This window comes from Adiantum capillus-veneris, chromosome 12 (assembly GCF_014529385.1).
Source record: "Adiantum capillus-veneris isolate H3 chromosome 12, ASM1452938v2, whole genome shotgun sequence".
NCBI lineage: Eukaryota > Viridiplantae > Streptophyta > Polypodiopsida > Polypodiales > Pteridaceae > Adiantum > Adiantum capillus-veneris.
In genome coordinates this window covers 107209773-107230653 of record NC_140942.1, presented here as the reverse complement: position 1 = coordinate 107230653, position 20881 = coordinate 107209773, and the positions used below count along the sequence as shown (strand labels likewise).

At 43.3% G+C, this 20881-nt stretch overlaps 1 protein-coding gene across 1 annotated transcript; it reads right to left on the bottom strand.

Moving 5' to 3' along the window:
• Positions 1-416: 416 nt before the first annotated feature.
• On the bottom strand, positions 417-6246 carry LOC147446281 (uncharacterized). The gene is made up of 7 exons (XM_086524685.1): positions 5842-6246; positions 5563-5641; positions 3960-4019; positions 3721-3815; positions 1278-1617; positions 635-1229; positions 417-453 (listed from the first exon to the last, which is right to left on the bottom strand). Exons 1-7 carry the CDS (start codon positions 6244-6246, stop codon positions 417-419), a joined length of 1611 nt encoding a protein of 536 aa, XP_086380811.1.
• Positions 6247-20881: the final 14635 nt, after the last annotated feature.

Genomic DNA, 20881 nt, shown 5'->3' with positions numbered 1-20881 from the left:
TTTCTACAGCAAACCATAGCAGTGTTGGCACTCCAACCGAGTGGACCGGCTAACGTGGACTCGGCCCCCGGTAAATGTTAAACAATTAATAATTTGGTAACCATAAGTCCAATCTCTGATCTGAAAAGACCGACATGCTCCACAAAGTGAGCACTTTAGCCTGGTGCATTTACTTCATTTCTATCCCCTCAGCTGCTGTTGCCCAACCCGGCACGGATCTGCAATTGACTTAAACTTCGAACTACCATAACTTCTTCACCGTAGCTCCAATCGATGAGCCGTAAAGACAGGCCGGTAGAGCACATCGAGCACTGCAGTCCTATGGCACAATACCCCATCCGTGCCCACTTCAAGCATACCACTTTTTAGCATTATTAAAGCATATTTTTGCCCTTTCAGCCGCATTTGACATACATTCAGCATTGAACTCGGCCTGCAATCAGCCCTTGATCACTGTTCATTAAACACATAAGCTTCAAACAAACTTAATGTGCATTTTCCTGGCATCTTTCTTTGCTTGGGAGTGGAGCTGCACGACATTCACCCCCTCTGAACCTGCACAGCCTCCGGTCTTGCCAATTACACTTAATCAGCTTCATTAAAATCATCATCAGACATATCATCTGATGCATACATAACACGATCCTCTGGAGGTGGATCAAAATGAGAATCTTCTAGAACAATCTCACCTTCTCGCTTCTTGAACAACTTGATTCTTTTTCCTGCAATAGGCACTTTAAGCATAGTACCATCTAGTTCACACAATTGATATGTCGCATTATCAAAAACATGTTGCACCACATATGGTCCAAACCATCGTTTCACCATTTTCCGCATAGCAGAGTATTGGTTCTCCAAGCTACTGTCATAGACAAGTACCCAGTCACCTTCCTTGATAGCCTGTGGTCGTAGTCTATGCTTTCCATCAAATGCTTCCTTGTTCTTCAATCTCGCCTCCTTAAGCTTCTCTTTAGCCTGCTCAATATCCTCTTGACGCCTCTCAAGCTGCCGAATACGTAGAGCAAGCAAGTCTTTAGTAGACATACCTTCTTCCCATGGCATTATGGTCCAAGTTGTCACTGCTTCCTCCGTAGGCATGATGGGTTTCTGCCCATGCATCAATTCGAATGGCATAAATCCTTTAACTGAACTGTGAGTAGTGCGATCAGCCCACAAAGCAAATGGCAAGAGTTTAGGCCAATCACCAATATGTCCTTCACACGCCTTTGCTAAAGATTTAACAATAGGCGGATGTCCCCTTTCACTCTTCCCATTACCTTCTGGATTATATGCTGTGGTGAGGGCGAGTTTAATGCCCATACGAGCAAAAAACTCTCGAGCTTCAACTGCATCCAGTTCTCCTCTATCTGCAGTAATTCTGCCAACACATCCATACCTAGAGATAACATCTTCAAGCAAGAACTTGCATACTGAACTAGTAGATTTGGTACGCAAAGCTCTGCCTTCCACCTGATTAGTAAGATCTTCCCTGGCAAGAACAATATATCTCATCTGCCACACTCCTACTGGCATTGTAATAAGGTCCACCACCCACTTGTAATGCATAGCCAGTGGATAGGTGGGATGCAACCCATCTCTATGTCGCACATTAGAGTACTATTGACATATAAAGCACGATTCCACAAATTGAACCACATCTTTATACATACCTCTCCACCAATATCGGTCTTTAATTTTGACAAAGGTTGCCCAGACTCCTCTGTGTCCAGCCCATAGACTTTCATGAAACTCTTTAATCACTTGTTGTTGAGTTGCTTTGTCACAAATAACTCGTTGTGGTACCCCTCTTGGGCGCTTCGGTTGCTTCCATAAATGTCCGTCTTTCAAGAAATAGCCATAGGCCTTTTTCCTGATCTTCCTGAATTCTTGATCACTCCATCCTTCTTGTCTAGTGAGAGTACTTAGGTAGCGGCCAATCATAAGCCACTCTCCATCATAAAACTCTTCAGAAAAGACTTCAAAAACATGAGCAATACTGCCGCAGTTGGCATGTAGATAAGAAGACGTGTAGAACTTCAAGCCAACATCATCACTCGTGGTCAACATCTCTTCTTCATCTTCAAATCTGGCTCTCGATAACATATCTGCAACAAGGTTATCTCTACCTGCAATATGACAAAATTCACGGTTAAGAGACTTGATATACGCTATCCATCGTAGCATGGCAATGTCCGGAGTAGAGCAATTTGCAATCATTCCTATTAGTGGCAAGCAATCTGTCTCTACCACAATGGTAGCTCCAATAAAGTATTCTTTATCGGTCCTTATAGCAGTAGCAACGCCCCAAAGTTCCCTCTTAACCTGTGGATATCCTCGCTGACGAGCATTGAGCACCTTGGCTCCAAATCTCACTGCATACCTGTGTCCTTCAACATCATCTGGACCTATAGCCCATCCAATTCCTGTCGGGCTAGTGTCAACTGTTAAAATAACTGGCCTGTCGCATTTATAATCAACTTTCCTCAAGTTCGGAGCCTCAAGAAGTATCTTCTTTAATTTCTTAATAGCTTGTGTGTGAACTTCTTCCCAAACAAACCTCTTACCTTTTCGTAGCAATTGATGTAGCACCTCCGCAACATGGGCAAAGTGTGGCAGCCAAATACGATAGAACACACACGCGCCTAAGAATCGACGAACCTCAGTAACTGAAGCACATGTATCCTTCATCTTTTGGATTGCTTCAACTTTTGCAGGACTTGGCCTTCTTCCTTCAGAACTGCACATGTGTCCCACAATTAAGACCTCTCTAGCTCCAAAAGTCGATTTTTGACCTGAAAGTGTTAAGTTAACTTCTTCAAGCCTTGATAATATAGCATCACAGTCAGCAATATGTTGAGCAAAAAACTGTCTGCACCCCCTCTGGTCTTTTGCTTCAACTTTTGAGCCTTCTTCACAACCCTTAATTGGTAGATCATCAAAGAAAGGCATGGTAACATGTGGGATAAAGTCCCTTAATACCTTATTCATGCCGTTCATCATATGAGCTACTGAATTAGTAGCACCCTGTGGTAGAGTGCACATCCTTACCAAACCAAGAGGAGTACGCATTGTAGTAAGATCCCTGCTCTCCAAAGCTAACTGGAATTGATCATATCCTGAATAAAGATCGCCCATGGAGTAAATAGATCTACTTGCAAAGGCCTCAGCAAATTCATCCACAATTGGACCATTACCCACATTGCGGATTGTTACCTTGTTAACCGGTTGCATATCCTGAATGAACCTTAATGTGCCATTTTTCTTCGGAATAGTAAACCATCGATTAGAATACGGAGCACATGACGACTCCAAAATTCCCATTTGAATCTTTTCATTGAGCAAATTGATGAGCTTTGGCAAGTGAGCTTTAGGAACTGGAATAGGACGCAAGCTCCATGGCATGTGTGGAATAGTGAAAATAACCATTGGTGAAACAACACTCGGATCCACACACCCTATCTCATTTGGCTCAAAAGCGAAAGCTTTACCATGTTTTTTGAGCATACCTTGAAAACATTTGATCTCCTCTTCATTGAGGAAACCGTCTTCACCAACCTTCAGCTGTTGTAGTGTCTCCTTAGTAAACTTATGCCCTATGTTCTTCGGATCTTTGAGTATAGGCTGTCGAGAAGCCTCCTTGATCATTCCATCACTTCCTTCTGGCAGCGGTGTAGCCATTGGTCTCACTTTCTTGGCAACAATTTTGTATTTGGTCTCTACCTGTGCTTCAACAGTGTCACTTGATTCATCTTCAATATGCACAAGTGCTTCATATAAACTTAACTCATCATACATGTCCATTGAATGAACCTTGACTACTTCAATTACACTCTATAACCTATTTTGCCTGATCTCTTCAAGCACTGAAATAGTATCTTCATAAGATACCTCTTCAAAGACTCCTGAAATCACATCATCAGATTCAAGCACATCACAACCCTGCAGTTCACTTTGAATACCTGTGACATACTGTTTTTCCCACTTCGGCAAATCATCAAATTTTCTGAAAGAGATTGAACCTTCAGATGTTAACCCAAAAAACCCTGAAGAGAGAGCTTCTCTTTGCGAGAGCTTCTCCTCACTTGTACCACCATAGTCCCGCTTTATACTGGCACTCCGAGAAAATCCTGTGCAAACCTGTGTTCTCTAAACTCCTTGAGTATCTTCGGCATTGGATGATCCCGTAGACTGTCCTTATTCCTAGCATGGTCAACACATACAATCAAGAATTGCACTTCTTTCTTACCATCACGGCTCCGAACCCTGGCATAGGCCGAGCCATCATCTAGTACTTTGGTTTCCATTCGCACAGCCGTAATGTATGGTTGCCCCAAAATTAAAGGATAAGAGGAATGCTCCTGTATAAAGAAATTTTGCTCATCACAGACATCCCCTATAGTTACCTTAACATTGGCACATGCACCATAGAGGTCGCCTGGAAGCATATTGGCAGCTCGAATCCGCCAACCATGGTCCACATCAATAGGCCATTTCCCCTTTTTGTGCAAGATTTTAGCCATCATATTGATCTCCGATCCATGATCTATGAGTGCTAAGACCGGTTCTTCGATGTGGCCAAGCTTTACAACAGTTTCGGTTGTTGCTCTTGCCCAATGAGTCCTTGAGAAGTGACTCCTTGGTATGCTTTCACTATCTTCATCTTCATTGAAATGAACATGCCTTACCTCAGGTACGGTTGGATTTGACACCACCACAGACCTCGACTCTTCTTCTTCGTCAATATTCTCCAAATACTCTTCATAGTCGTCTAGAAGTGCTTCAATGTGGCGTACCGCCTGGCTTTTCCCTGACTCCGGCTCCTGTTCACTTGGTATCTGCCGCTTCCTTTTGATGATATCTATTATCTCCTCATGAAACTCACGTTTGGCAATCCCCAATATATCACCCAATGTGAGCTCCACCTTGCTATTCAGAATTCGCTCTTCAAAGACTTTCTTTAAATCTGTAGCTAATTCAATGTCAGACTTGAGCTTATAAGAGGGTCCCCTGGGTTTACCTTGCTTTTTGTCCTTAGGTGCATCCTCCATCACCACTTCAGGAGCGTGCTTTGGAGCAGGACTTTCTTCTTTCTTGCTGTTGAACCTCGTTGTCCTCTTCGATGTCCCAGGAGCTTCTTCATCTCTTTTCCGCTTCTCCTCCACCATAGCCTCATTAGCTTGAGACTTCGCAATGAATGCATACATTGAGAGGGAACCCACTGGATCAGTCCACCCTGTGGTTTCTCGAATCGAATTCCCTACTTGCCGCAGCTTCCCATAAGTTACCTGTCCAGTTTTTGTTGTCTTCAAAGCATAAGGCCATAATTGACCCTTGGTACCAGCACCATCTTCATCACCCTTCCCGCAGACTTGCAGCCCATAAGTAGCTGCCTCCACAAGAGCAACATTATGCTGAATCTCATCAACTATCTTCTTCATGCCGCCCCTACCAAAGTTCAGGCGGAGCATTTCACCTGTTGCCCTAAGGTGTATCTTCTTGTCCTTCCAGAACACCACATTATTTTTATATGCTTCCTCAAATTCATCACATTCCTTAACATACTTGTGGTCTTCACTGTCACACCACATGCATCGGTCCCAGCCTTTGCGTGGTGGCTGCTGCCTAGGCTCCGATGTAGACCCTATTTAACAGCTTTAAAATTCAAATTCAATTCTTGAATTCTTTCACCAATTCGTCAAGAAGTGGCTCCTCCACTCTGGGTATTGCCGAGGTTGTTTTCTCTTTAGGTTCCTCCTCCGCAACATCCATGATGTCAGCCACAATCATCTTGTCAACTCTCATGTGTCGTTTCACAATCATGTTGACTGCTTCGGTGACTACCTTCCAGTCGGATGTTAAGCCCAATTCTCCACTTGGATCCTCTAGCAACTGCACTAAACTCTTTTGAAGTCGAGGATCAGCAGCGTGAATGAACAACTCAACCTTCTGATCCCTCATTGAACGTTGCTCTGTCGAAGACAGTTGCTCAAATTTCTTCTCAAATTCTCGCATTAACTCTCGTGTAGACAGATTTTTGTTCTTCTTCTGCACCCACTTCATGAAACTTTGCCTAGTTACTCTTTGAGAGTCCTCCAGGAAGTAGTCCTCCTGAAGCGCCTTCTTGAAATCTTGCCAATTTGCGCCTTGAAGCACCTGAATTTCTTTAATTCGACTCCTAAGTTCCGACTCAACAATTAGATGGAACCCTTCTACTGCGTTCTGATCATCAATTCCATTCTCTTCCATTGCCTGTTCATAGATATTGCAGAATTTGATAATATCCCGGCCTTCAAATTGATGTAATTTCTCGGTAACTGTGTGCCGAGCTTTACGGATCCTCTCCTACAAATTGTACTGTTGTTGAGCAGCCTGCTGTTGTTGCATGTAAGCAGCCAATTGCTGCATCATTTGCTGCATGGCAGCCTCTTGCGGTGTCGACATCCTTCTTCACCACACTGCTCACCCCGGCTCGTTTCACGTCGGGTTCACCAAGTTTGTCGGGGGATAATTGTGCGAAAGGTGAGCCGGGAAGGCACTGGGCCCCTGGCTGTGAGAGGTGCGGAAAACAAGGTGTAGCAGATGCAATTACCGACAGCAGTATTTAAAACAGGCAGTCCATTTAATCCCCAGTTAATTGACAAAATCCATGATTAATCGATCACTAATGGAGCTTAAATACTCTTACAAGAAGAAATCCTGGCTAAAACCAGGTGCTAAACAAGAAAATTGATGGAATCCTGCTTACTCTGCCTTCTGCTTTCTGCTTCGAATGGACACTGTTAACAGTTTGAGATTAGACTTTGTTCCGGCTATGGAGACTCGGATATGGAGATTAAGAAAATTTCGATTATGAATGGCTTAAGGCTATGGAGATTAAGAAAATGGAGCTTCCGTTATCCAGAGCTTAAGAGTATAGAGCTTCCGAGCATATTAGGCGGCTAGAAGAGCATAAGATTATGAGGAGGATTAGATTAAGAACTTCCGGCTATGGAGGTTCGGAGATGGTGCTTAAGAGTTAAAGCTATGGAGCTTCCGAGATTATGAGAAGGAGCTTCAAGAGAATTAGCAGAGCTTAGGAAGTTTAGCTTCAGAGCATCAAGAGCTTATGGGGATTAAGAGCATGTGAGCTCAAGGCATAGAGATCCCCCGAGCATATAGATTAAGAATGGCTTAAGAGCTTCTTAGGCGGCTCATAGAGCTTCCCCGAAGATGGAGCTTAAGACCAGAGCTTCAGAGAGCCTATTTCGATTCCATGAAGGAGCCCTGCTCCAGATGATTCTTCTCCCCCCTCTCCTCAGGGTCGTTTTTCTTGCTTGTATCTTAGCCTCCCCTTTGTTGCATGGGGCATGCTTTTCTAAAAATGGCAAGGCACCCATTAGCGATGTCGCTAATGGGTCCGGCCTCCTGCTGACGTGGCAGGCCGTCGGATGCCCATCACAGTTTGCAACCGCAGCAGCACCAAATCCGATCACGAGGCACTTCTGAGTGTTTTTCGTTTCTTCAGCGCGCTCATCCGGGCCTTACACCGCGCACTATGAGTGCATCTCCCTCCTGTGCGCTGCGCCCGTGGTCTTCACGCCATGGCTCTTTTATTTTTCCCCTTGCTTGGCTTCACACTTTCTTTAGTTAAGGCGGCCATTGGATTTTGGCCTTGGACGGCGGGCCTTGCTTTGGGTGGAGGTTTTATGCCGTTGTAGGGCACCACATTTGACATACATATCGGCAAAGCATTGCCAGGCACAATCATTTCGGGCGGTCGGCCTTCCTAAAGGCATCACTTTTAGAATACAAATTAGCCAAGGCACTTCCAAACACTCGGCAGACTTGTCACCTCCCCGATCGACATACATACTGATTAAAGTATTGCCATTAACAACATCTCTCTGCAGCCGCCACCTTTGCATACATATCGGCGAAGCTCTGCCAAGTTACTCAGTTTTCTACAGCAAACCATAGCAGTGTTGGCACTTCAACCGAGTGGACCGGCTAACGTGGACTCGACCCCCGGTAAATGTTAAACAATTAATAATTCGGTAACCATAAGTCCAATCTCTGATCTGAAAAGACCGACATGCTCCACAAAGCAAGCACTTCAGCCTGCTGCATTTACTTCATTTCTATCCCCTCAGCTGCTGTTGCCCAACCCGGCACGGATCTGCAATTGACGTAAACTTCGAATTGCCATAAGTTCTTCACCGTAGCTCCAATCGATGAGCCGTAAAGACAGGCCGGTAGAGCACATCGAGCACTGCAGTCCTATGGCACAATACCCCATCCGTGTCCACTTCAAGCATACCACTTTTTAGCATTATTAAAGCATATTTTTGCCCTTTTAGCCACATTTGACATACATTCAGCATTGAACTTGGCCTGCAATCAACCCTTGATCACTGTTCATTAAACACATAAGCTTCAAACAAACTTAATGTGCATTTTCCTGGCATCTTTCTTTGCTTGGGAGCGGAGCTGCACGACAACAGAATGTTGGACGTGCTAGTGATGCACCTTCCACTAGTACAGACACACATGTTGCTCCAGAGAGAGCGGAATCCAATAGCCACGTAGTTTGAATATCTACTCGTACATCTCGTGCACCTATGTGTTTTGAGCCAGGATTAAACTACTTACTAGTCACTGATTGCGGTGAACCCACTGGATGATAGTGCGAAGTGGGAGGAGGCTATGGCATCTGAGTATAACTTGATTTTAGCCAATGAAACTTGGGAATTGACAGAGTTACCCGCGGGTAAACAGGCATTTCCATGCAAATGGGTGTACAAGAAGAAGTATACCAAAGACAATCCCGAGCCTAAGTATAAGGCAAGATTGGTTGCCAAAGGGTTCAAGCAAACAAAAGGCGTGGATTTTGATGAAATCTTTTCTCCCGTGGTCAAGATGACTACAGTGCATCTTGTGCTTGGTCTAGTAGCCATTGAGGACATGGATTTGGTCCAAATGAATGTGAAGACATCATTTCTTCATGGGGATATTAAAGAGGATGTCTACATGAAACAACCAGAAGGTTAAGCCTGAGAAGCCAACACGGGCAAAACTGGTGTGTAGACTCAAAAAATCTTTGTATGGATTAAAGCAAGGCTCAAGGCAATGGTACATCAAGTTCGATAAGTACATTCAATCCCAAGGTTACACGATGACAATGTCGACGACGACGACGACGACGTCAAGGCTAAAAACTGAAAACGCTAGTTGCTGTGCTATGGATCTGCTACTTGTCCCCTTCGCATCATGTGATTGTTGTTAGAGGTATGCATGTTTGATTACGTTATTTGGAGATATGTTATTTCTTGTATTTTGTAGGAATGATATGCATCCAAATTTTGCAAGTTCCGAGCAAGATGTGAATTTTAGCAAATGGAGGCCTGTGTGCAGCAAAACATGGAGCTAAGTTGTGATTTACATGCTTCTCACCATTTTTTACCTTTCTTTTGTAGACAATTTAGCGAGAGTACTTGTTATAGAAACAAATTCACGCACGTATATAGTGGTTTGTGCATACCTCAAATTGGTGGATCAAAAAAATCTCGTGTTTAAGAAGACCATATAGATGTCTCAAGATGCTCATGTTAAAGCTATCAAAGGATGCACTTAGCTTTGACAATAGTATGCATAAGAAAATAGTTATTAAACTATGGAGTATGGATATATTTGTAGAAGAAGAAGATGATGAAATAGTTATGGTGAATTAGTGCTGGGAGAGAAGAAGAAGAAGACAGAGTGTCATAATAACTAATATCTAATCCTCCTAAATGATTTTCTCATGTTAAACTGATCATTTAATATGGGGAAGTACCAGGGGAGAAAAAGCTAGAATATTGGTTAACCTGGTAGATCGGTCACAGTAGGGATCCAAAGGAGGGAAAATAGGGATCCAAAGGGGGGACCATCTGCACAACAGCAATGTGCAAACAATGAGCTTTAAAGACCCTAAGGTTCAGCCCATCAAGACTTCCAAAATGCTAACGTTCCAAATTTCAAAGGCTATGTCCAATGGTCAAACTCTAGGTAAATTGGATGCTCGTGGGAAGACTCAAAAGTCTTCCCACATTCCCATTTTGGAGGGGGCGATCCCTTTCAGTAGGGAATGAGAGAATAAACACACACACACACACACACACACACACACACACACACACACACACACACACACACACACACACACACACACACACACACACACACACACACTCTAGAAAGCTCCCTTTACACAAAGGGAATAGGGGACACATGTCAGCTTCCTAGCCCAATTGCCCCCAATGTTCATTCAAATCCTATTGGATGGACATAGAGGTGGACCAATGAGAACTAGGATATAGTACATTTCGTTTAATTCATTTAAAAAAACTTGATAAAAGAACCAGTAGAAATTAAGCTCTCTAGAAAACTATTGGACAGTCTCCCAAGGGGTCCAATGAGCATTCAACAACCCAATGGCTTGCCTGATTCCTATTGGCCAGAAGACTAAGGGGTACAATGAGAGTTTAATTTTTCATTAATTAAATACCTAAAGCTCTCAGAAAAGGGGAAAGGGGGACACATGTCACAAGGCTATCACTTATGCTTCTTAATTGTCATTGGCTAAGCTTTACAAGGGCCAATGGGATGCCAGCAGGTGCAATTAGCAAGAGGGGTTGAGAAAGAGAGAGAGAGGGGGGTGATTTTTACAAGGCATTATCACTTACACACTCACACAAGCTCACGTGTGAAGAAAAGAAGACTCTCTCTCCTTCTCAAGCTTAATGGAAAGCTCATCATCTACTCCAAGCTTGTGAGAAGGGAGGCCTACACCAACAACTCTTGGCTTTGTGATGCAAATCCAACCAAGAGCCAAGCTCCGATGCATGCTCATCTCCTCTACCATGCTAATTACTAAGCTATGCTAAGCTATTATGAGTGATTATGTGAGGAGACATACTTCTTTCTTGTAAGAATATTCCTTCTTCCTCTCGATCTACTCTCATACCCCAGTAGATCTCACCATCTTCGAAGGTGTGTGAGGTCTTGGGTCTGAGACTGTGAGGAAATAGATGTTGTGTTTTATAAGTGTGAGCTTGGTGCTTGAAGCTTCCATCTTCATTGCACCAAAGAGTTATTGAAGGGACACAAAGTATTGTATTGTAAAATGTCTCCCTTGATGGGGGAAACCTATAATACAAAGCCTTTTGGAGGGGGGAATGGCTCCATGTAAATCCAGTCCTCAATTGTTGTCACAATAGCTTAATTTCTCTCTTTGTTTGAAGTATTGTTCATGCCTATCTAACTAGGTGTAATGTTTTTGTTTCTCTCTATATCCAAGCACTTTTGCTATGCTCATTAGGAATCTATTCTAATGAAATGCTCACTATGTCTATGCTATTTTTCGCTACACACAAGTTACTAGACCATTAAATGTTACATTGGTATCAGAGCACAAGGTTTCTCTTTTCTTGCTCAAGAGGAGAGGTCCTCAAGCTAACTATAAATGGTTGGTATTATTAATTGCAATTGAGTAAGTAGAATATGGATTTTTCAGCCTTGCAGTGCACCTGCTTCGTGCAAATAACGGGGCATCACCATCGAGAGCTATGGTCTTAATAGTGGAGTCCTACGGGGCTTGCCTATGGCTTAGCCACTATTGAGCTATTTGAAGCTTGATAGGAGCCGATACTATTTTGGTGTTGAAAGACCCTCTCTTCTATTCCTTGCAATTAATGATACTCGAGCCACGGGTACAGGAACTTGAGTGCTTTTCTAAAGGGGTTAAGAGGAGTAGCAACTAGGGCTTGAAGTGCCAAAGTACACCAAAAAATTTTACACCTAAAATTTGTTAGAATGGTTGACAATAGTAAAGAGAGTGAATTTAATGTTAACAGGATTTTGCTAAAATGAACAGGCTACTAATGTTGTCCCTATGTTTGTAACTACCTTGTTTCTAGACTTCAAAAAGCCATGGGAAATCCATCCCTCCAAAGTGAAGTGCAAGGGCAACTACATGCTCATGGAATTCTCCAAACTCCCCACCAAGAAGAGAGAGTACCTAGGAATCCTCCTTGTGACTTCAAAAAGAGGCCTCTCCGATAAGGGAAGAAGAAGAGGATCCGTTGTCGTGCAGCTCCGCTACCATGATGAGAAAAAGAGCAGAGAAATGCAAGCTAAGCTTCTTTGAAGCCTACACATTTAATGGTCAGTGATCAGGGCTTGTTAACAGGTCTAGTTTAATGATTAAGGTATGCCAGATGCGGCTTAGAAGGGCCAACATATGCCTTAATGATGCCAAAAATGGACTATACTTAAAGTGAGCACATATAGAATATTATGATCCAGAACTGTAGTGCTTAAAGAGCTCTACTGGCCTGTCTTTACGGCTCGTCGTTTGGAGCTACGGTGAAGAAGTTATGGCAGTTTAAAGTTTAAGTCGATTGCAGATCCGTACCGGATTGGGCAACTGTAGCTGAGGTGACAGAATTGAAATGAATGCATCAGGTTGAAGTGCTCAATTTCTGGAGCGTGTCGGTCTTTTCGGATCAGTGATCGGAGTCTTGGTCGCCAAGATATTGGCCGTTTAAGATTCACCAGGGGCCGGTTCCATACCGGTCTGGTCGGCTTGGTTGGCGTCTTAGATGGGAGTTTTTGAGCTTTATTCGGGTTTTGATATGTGGGAGTAGCAAGTGCTTTAGGACTGCAGGATATACCCAGTCGGAATATGATCCCTTGGAATGCATTGAGTGCGGGATATACCCAGTTGGAATGTGATCTCTTGGAATGCATTAGATATCCCCAACAAGGCATGACCATCACCCTTGAGGTGGAAAGCTCTGACACCATCGACAATGTCAATACCAAAATACAAGGGCATTAAGTTTGCCGCCCAAAGCATGATGACAAAGGCAGCCCGCCCACATTGAACAATGAAATTGGCCGCCCAAAAGGGCCAAAATAAATGAGCTAATTGGGGGGGTGGGGGGGGGGGGGGGGTTTATTGAGTGTGAAAAGGGAAATAAAAGGAAAAAGAAATGGAGAAGCGTCGTGCAGGCGACGAACGAGAGCAGGAAGAAGAAGGGAGGACGTAGCGAGCGCTGCGGTGCTCTGATGAGCACGGCCCTGTGACGATAAAGAGCCAGCATGCCAAGGCGCTCCTCTTCGGTGCTGCTTTTGTTGCATTCCGTGGACTTCCACCCCCGGCCTGCCACATCATTGTAGCGTTTCACGCGCCACGTCAATGACGCCGGCGCTACTGCAAGGGAAGGAAGGATTTTATAAATAGCGAGACCTTTTGCATGAGGGTATGGGAAGCAAACGAGGAGAAGAGGAGGGCATCAACAAGGGATGACGAGCATGAGCAAGAGATGAGGAAGGCGGGGAGGAGTCGGAGCAAGGAGCAAAGCTCCTTCTCTCTCGCTCTCATGCTCGGCGAGGTAAAGGAGGCAACCCTTCTCTCTCTCTCTCTCTCTCTCTCTCTCTCTCTCTCTCGGCTTAGCAAGGAGGACTTCCTCTCCCTCTCAAGCTTGAATGAAGGAATCAAAGCAAAGGAGAGACTCTCTCTCTCTCCCTCTTGAGGCTTGAAGCCGGTGAAGCACTAAGAAAGGGAAGGCTTGAACAAGCCAAAGCAAGAAAGGCTTGTCGAAGTCGAAGCAAAGCAAGGGAGTAAACTTGAAGCAAGCAAGGGCGATCTTGGTCGAAGCAGCCAAGGGAGTAAGCTTAAAACAAGAAATTTGAGAAGTTCGAGAGGGCATGAAGCATTAAGGAGAAGCTCGGCAACATAAGATGAGCAAGAAAAGAAGGGGATCCAGGGACTTGAAGGGAAGAATGAAGTCCGAAGGGCAAAAGGCAAGAAAAGGAGTTGGAGCTCGGCAAGGAAAGCTGACTTGAAGCTTGTAAGCGGTAATTAAGGCAGAGGAAAGCATATAAATCAGGGAGCATGAAAATTGAATCAGCGAATAGAATTGAAACTTGCAGATTCCAAGGCAATTGAAGCAGATAATTCAAAGACGGTATAAAGCAACAGGAGGACATTTCCACAACCGTCATCATATAGAGATTGAATTAACATTCTTTTAATTCCGGTGTCGTTAACGGCCCGGTTAATTCTGTAAAGCGGGAGCCTAAACTCCTCGTTAGGAGATGATCCAAGTGATAGTGCTGTTAACAGCCCGCCTTGGCATAAGGACTAAGTTGTACTCAAAGTAATATTCAATTAATTGATGATTGCGGTGATTGGCAGAGTTGTCATTGTCTCTTGTTCTCTCTCTTTCACACCTCCCACAGCCAGAGACCCGGCGCCTGCCCGACTCACGTAGTGAACACATATCCCCCCGACACCATCTCAAAAATCTACTACTTGACGACGCATGTCCTTCCCAAAGGAGAACTCAAGTTTCAATGGTAGAGCCCCCACCAAAAGAAGAAAAAGAAGTGAGTCTCCTGCCACCTCGACGGAGATGGCTCCACGAAGACGGCCGGAAAAACGCTCTCCAACACCCTTTAAATGGAAAGACCATCTCACACTTCTCCACACCATAATTCAAAGAGGGGTGACAAAAAACAAGAGAAGAAAAAGGCGAGAAAGAGGTCACCCTCTTCTCCATCTTCTTCATCCTCTTCCTATTATGCAGAGAGTGATGGTGCAGACAAGGAGGAACAAGGGAAGAAAAAGGCAAGAAAGAGGTCACCCTCTTCTCCATCCTTCTCAAATTCTTCCTCTTTTGAAGAAAGTGATGGTGCAACTTCTGAACCATCAAAAAGAAGAGGCCATAGGAAATCCTATGCCGCGTGGAAGAGGTCGTCCAAGCTCAAAAAGTTCAAAGAGGGAGGTAATAACATCTCTTTCCTTACCTACGATGGCACCTTTGGTGCTACGGGCAAAGTCTTCACCTTCATTCAACAATTGAATGCGACGTTTGGAGATGATGGCTTCACGGAGTCCTCTAAGCTACACCATGTAGCTATGCATTTTCAAAAGTCCGTAGGCAATGGTGGTCTAGCCTACAGGCAAACGTTGAAGCTCCACGAACATGGAAAACTTTAAGAGCTTCCATCTTGAAGCAGTTTTTGGCTACCGATGACAAAGACAAAGTACTCACCAAATGGCGAATCTTGAAGCTCCCTCCCTATGAACTATTCACAAATATGTAGACAAGTTTTGGGACTTACATCTCAAAGGCACTATCTTTAAAAAGATGGATTTTGGAGAGCAAAAAAAATAAATTTGTGCGGGTCTAACTGAAGATATGGCGGAGTATGTCGACTCCCAAAGGCCACACACCATATCTGTGGTCATACACCATACCATGGTGGCTTCACAAATCAATTTCCAACAAGGGTCTAAGAGAAATCTTAAGCCCACAGAGAACAAGGACCGTAATAATGAGCCTAAGGGGAAGGACAATGTCCAAAAGTCTCCTAAAGGCAACGCCAACAACAACAAAGCTAAGGAGAAGGGAGTTTATAAAGGCAAATATAAACTCTCTCATGAAGAGCTTGAGAATTATCATAAAGATAACCGCTGTTTCAAGTGTGGGGAGCAAGGGCATGCCTATCGTGCTTATCCCCACAAGAATACACGAAATGAGCCTCCTAGAGCTACCTTGGTCAAAATCCAAGAAGCGGATGCTCACCACAAAGGATCTCCTCTATGCCATGCTTGGGGAAAGGTGAGAGAACATGATTCTTTTATTCTCTTTGACCCTGGTTCTACTCACAATTTCATATCCACAGGGTTGGCCACCAAGCTAGGCATCCAAGCCTATGAGATGGAGATGTCCTACCCACCGATGGTTCTTTCAAGGGGCAAGATGCTTCATTCACTCCCTTAATTGGGAAATTGAGGCTCCATGTCCAAAGCTATGTGGACAAAGAGGACTTCTTTATCTCTCCTCTCAAGCATGAGGATGTAATCCTAGGGGCACCATGGTTTGATCGCATGGCTGCCAATGTTAAGTTCCCTGAAAGGCAAATCTACTTTAGGTTCAGGGAAAAAGATATGTACATAGATGCCAAAGATTTGGGTAACACCATACCCATTGTACCTACGCAAGCTTTCAATAAGTCAATAAAGAGCTCTATTTCGTACATGATTTTTGTTAAAGATTCTCAAAATGAACCTAATGCTTTAGCAAAAAAAAATACAAACAATCACAAGGAATTATAGTTATCCAATTTTCTCAAGGGATTTCAAGATGTTTTTATTGACGACATCCCTTGTGAACTACCTCCTAAACGAGACAATGATGACCATGCAATTGAACTTCTTCTCGGAAGTTCACTGCCTAATAAACCTCCTTATAGAGTTTCTCAAGCTTAACAAGAGGAGATTATACTGCAAGTGCATGAGTTAGTTGAGAAGGGCATGGTTAGGCCTCGCTCATCTCCATTTTGTTCACCCGTGTTATTAGTGCAAAAGAAAGACGACACATATCGTATGTGTGTCGACTATAGAGCACTAAATAGGATCACTATCAAGAATAGGTTTCCCGTTCCACGGGTATAAGACCTATTTGATAAGCTGCAAGGGTTGACCTACTTCAGTAGGATTGACCTAAAAAGTGGCTACCATCAAATAAGGATAGTTGATCAAGACATTGTAAAGACCGCATTTCGCACTACGTTTGGTCTTTATGAATACATTGTCATGCCTTTTGGCTTGACCAATGCACCAGCCACATTCAACCACTTAATGGAGAAGCTATTCAGGCCTCACCAAACCTTCACTGGAGTGTTCTTTGATGATATACTCATCTACTCTGATTCATTAGACGAACACAAGCAATATCTCAAGGTAATATTTCAAGTCTTAAAGAGAATAAACTTTATATTAATCGAAAGAAAAGCAAGTTTTTCTTACAAGAGATTCAGTATCTAGGTCACATTATCTCTCAAGATGGCATCCAAATGGATCCATCAAAGCTAGAGGTAATAAAAGGATGGCCTAATCCAAGGAATCTACATGAACTAAGAAGCTTTATAGGTATGTGCACATACTATAGACGCTTCATAGAAAAGTTCTCATAAATCACAGGACCATTACTTGACCTAACAAAGAAAAACGTTAGGTATACATGGTATGCCAAGGAGAACAATGCTTTCGAGAAGCTTAAAGAAAAGCTTCTCTCTCAACCTGTGCTTACACTCTCGGATCTCTCAAAGCCATTTGAGGTCCAATGTGATGCTTGTGGTGATTGACTTGGAGCTGTTTTTCTCCAAGAAGGGCACGCCATAGCCTATGAAAGTCGAAGGCTCGACCCTATTGAGCAAGCTCTAGGCATACATGAAGAGGAACTCCTCGTAGTTCTACATGCCTTAGACTCATGGAAGCACTATTTATTGGGGACTCCTTTCATTCTGCAGACGGATCACCAAAGTCTTAATTACTTCATGACACAGGCCAAGCTCTTCGACAAACCAATGAGGTGGACAAATTTCCTTTCGCAATTTTATTCTCATATTGCTCTTATTGCTGGCAAGCATAATCAAGTAGCCGATGCACTCTCAAGACGACCAAGAGTGAATGTGGTTTCCATAGCAACTCACAGTGATCTATCTTCTATGGTAGATGAGTACGCTATTGATCCCAATTTTAGAGATGGGATTTTAGCCCTTGCGCTAGGGAAGAAAGAGGAACCATTTACCTTACAAGATGGTTATCCTCTCTATGGCAATAGACTATGCGTTACTAGCTCACTACGTGAGAAAGTAATGTATGAATCCCATGCTCCTCCTTATGCAGGGCATAGAGGGATTCAGTCTACCCTAAAAGGGATAGAAACATATTTCTATTGGCTTGCCATGAAAACAAACATACAAGAGTATGTTTCTAAATGTGTGGTATGCCAAAAGAAGAAGTTTGACAGAGAGGAGCAACCTGGATTGCTTCAACCTTTGCCAATCCCTAATTCACCATGGGAGAGCATATCCATGGATTTTATCTTTGGAGTAAGCAAGTCTATCCATGGGAATACATGAATATGGATGATAGTAGACATGTTCAACAAACAAGCTCATTTTATACCTATCAAAAAGACTATCAAAGCCCATCAAATGGCAACCCTCTTCATCACAGATCTTCAAGTACCATGGCTTGCCGATGTCCATAGTGTCGGATAGAGATCCTAGAATGACCAGTAATTTTTGGAAGGGTCTCTTTGAGAACTTAAGGACAAGGCTAAACTTCTCTTCGCCCTATCACCCGTAAATGGATGGCCAAAGTGAAATAGCTAACGAATTCCTGATCTACTAAAAGCCTACGTAATGGAAGTAGATCAAAGGTCCCAATGGGAGAAGTACTTACCCTTAGTGGAGTATGCCTACAATAATAATGTACATACCTCCACGAAAAAAGCACTTTTCAAGGTAATTGAGGGAAGATCCAAAAGTCCCCTGATACTTAAGGTACACGGGAAGATCTTCGCCGTAGATGACTATAGCCGAGACCTACAAGAATCTTTCCAAAAGATTAAGGATGCTATCTCTATCTCACAGCAAAGGAAAAAGGTTGTTGTTGATAAACGCAGAAGAGCCCAAGCCTTTAAGGAAAATGATTGGGTCTTGCTTAAATTTCCCAAGGCTCGATTAATGCATACCACGGGTAAGAATCCTACGGGACACCAAAAGTACTATGCTAAGTTAGCAAAAGGTACTATGGTCCCTTCCAGATTCTTAGACCAATCAATGAGATGGCCTATCAACTCAAGTTGCCCAGTCATTGGCTCATACACAATGCTTTCCATGTGAGCCTATTAAAGCCTTACAAAGGAGAGCCACCTCAAGAACAAACTATTGAAGACCCACCGGAGATTGAGGACCAAGAAGAGGTGCTAAAGCCCGAGTCCATTCTCTGACATGAAGACAAGGTATTGAGAGGCCGTAAGATTATCCAATGGTATCTTATTAAGACCTATCCTTTTGAAGACCTATCCTTTTGAAGATGCTAGATGGATGGCATACAATTAAAGGATAACCTAAACCTTGTCAATGCTAATAATGCTTCCCTATAGTAAGCACATGTAAAAATGTTTAAAATGAGCAAAGTTTTTGTCTTATAAGAATCTCTTTTTATTTATTGTGCACAAATGTTGAGAAGTATGCATGCTTAGGATCAATTTTGTGGAGACGACGTCTTCCAAACACCAAGTAGAGCTTGTCACTCTACTATGGAAGATTGATAGGACTAATGTGCAGACATGCTTGCGATAGCTTAGGCTCTCAAGCACCAAATGGATTAGTCATCCATTCTGGAATGATGTCATAGGGTAAGATATGGATCCTCTACCCGCTAGAAAAAGGACTAATGAATAGGCTTTATCTTCTCTACCCCATAGTCGAGGACGACTATGATTTCAAGAGAGAGGTAATGTCATAATAACTAATATCTGATCCTCCTAATTGATTTTCTCATGTTAAATTGATCATTTAATATGGGGAAGTACCAGGGGAGAAAAAGCTAGAATATTGGTTAAGCTGGCAGACCGATCACAGTAGGGATCCAAAGGATGGAAAATAGGGATCCAAAGGGGGGACCATCTGCAACAGAGCAATGTGCAAACAATGGGCTTCAAAGACCCTAAGGTTAGTCCTTTAAGGCTTCCAAAATGCTAAGGTTCCAAATTTCAAAGGCTATGTCCAATGGTCAAACTCTATGTAAATTTCAAAGGCTATGTCCAATGATCAAACTCTAGGTAAAGGAAGTACACGTGCGAGAGTGTGTGTGTATGTGTGTGTGTGTGTGTGTACAGCAATGGAGAAGAGAGAAGAAGAGATGAGACATAGGTTTGGGTGTGTTGGGGTGGTAAAGCCCAATGTGCCGCGCCTAAGTGTTGGGCGGCTAGAGACTACCGGGAACTAACACTGACCATTCATTCTACATAAAAGAATAAGGACTCATAACCCTAACACTATTGTGTTTGGAGTCCACCCAAACCTGTATCTCCTCTCTTCTCCATTGCTGCACAAACACACACACACACACACACACACACACACACACACACACACACACACGCTCTTGCACGCACTCTTCAACTGGTATCAGAGCTCAGGGATTGGGAGCACCATTAGAGCTCAGCGGGGAGGCAAGCAGAGAAGGAGCAAAAATTGCAGCACGTTTTTGCAGATCTATTTTCACCTACCAAAACATCTTCATTTAAGCCAATTCCCAAGGTTATCGACCGGTTTTTTATCCTCTTCAACTTTGCAATAGAAAGTTTTCTCAAAATCTTCACCAATTTTGAGACATGTCACTCAGACTGCCTGTAGGTCGTAAAGTAGAAGTTATAGATTTTTATAGATATGTTTTGATATGTAACAACACCTTATTTTATGTCCATTCCCTCTATCCCCAACCGTATTTGCGTGGTCTACAACTTTGCAGAAGGAAGTTTCTACAAATTTTGCACAGTTTGAGAGATATTCAGTTCAGACAGTAGGGTGGTCTGCCCTCGTCGGTTCTTCTGCGTACAGGTTTTCGTTGCAGACTCTTTTTGCAATGTCTGTAACATGCATATTTGATGTAAGGTTTTGAGGGTCTTTTATATCAGACAAACCGCCGCAGCGGTTACAGAAAAGGGTTTCTGTGGTTGATGTAAGATCTTATGTGGTTTATGTATTGTGATGGAAATATGCAAAGCCTATTGTTGAGGGTCGTGGTAAGGTTTTATTGAGCTGGAGGATTCTCAAATGTGGAGATCCTTTTGGTGATATAGATTTTGGAGAAAGCCCCCAACATCCCCATAGTTTTGGCATCGACATAGGATGTATGTTTATGCGGTTAGTACAGTATTGGTGTGCATCTGCTGACCTACCATTGTTGGCATTGCTGTCATCTTTATGCGTATGCCTTTGACAGTGTTCAGTTGGTCAGAGACACTCTTCTAGAGTTGGAGACATTGACAGT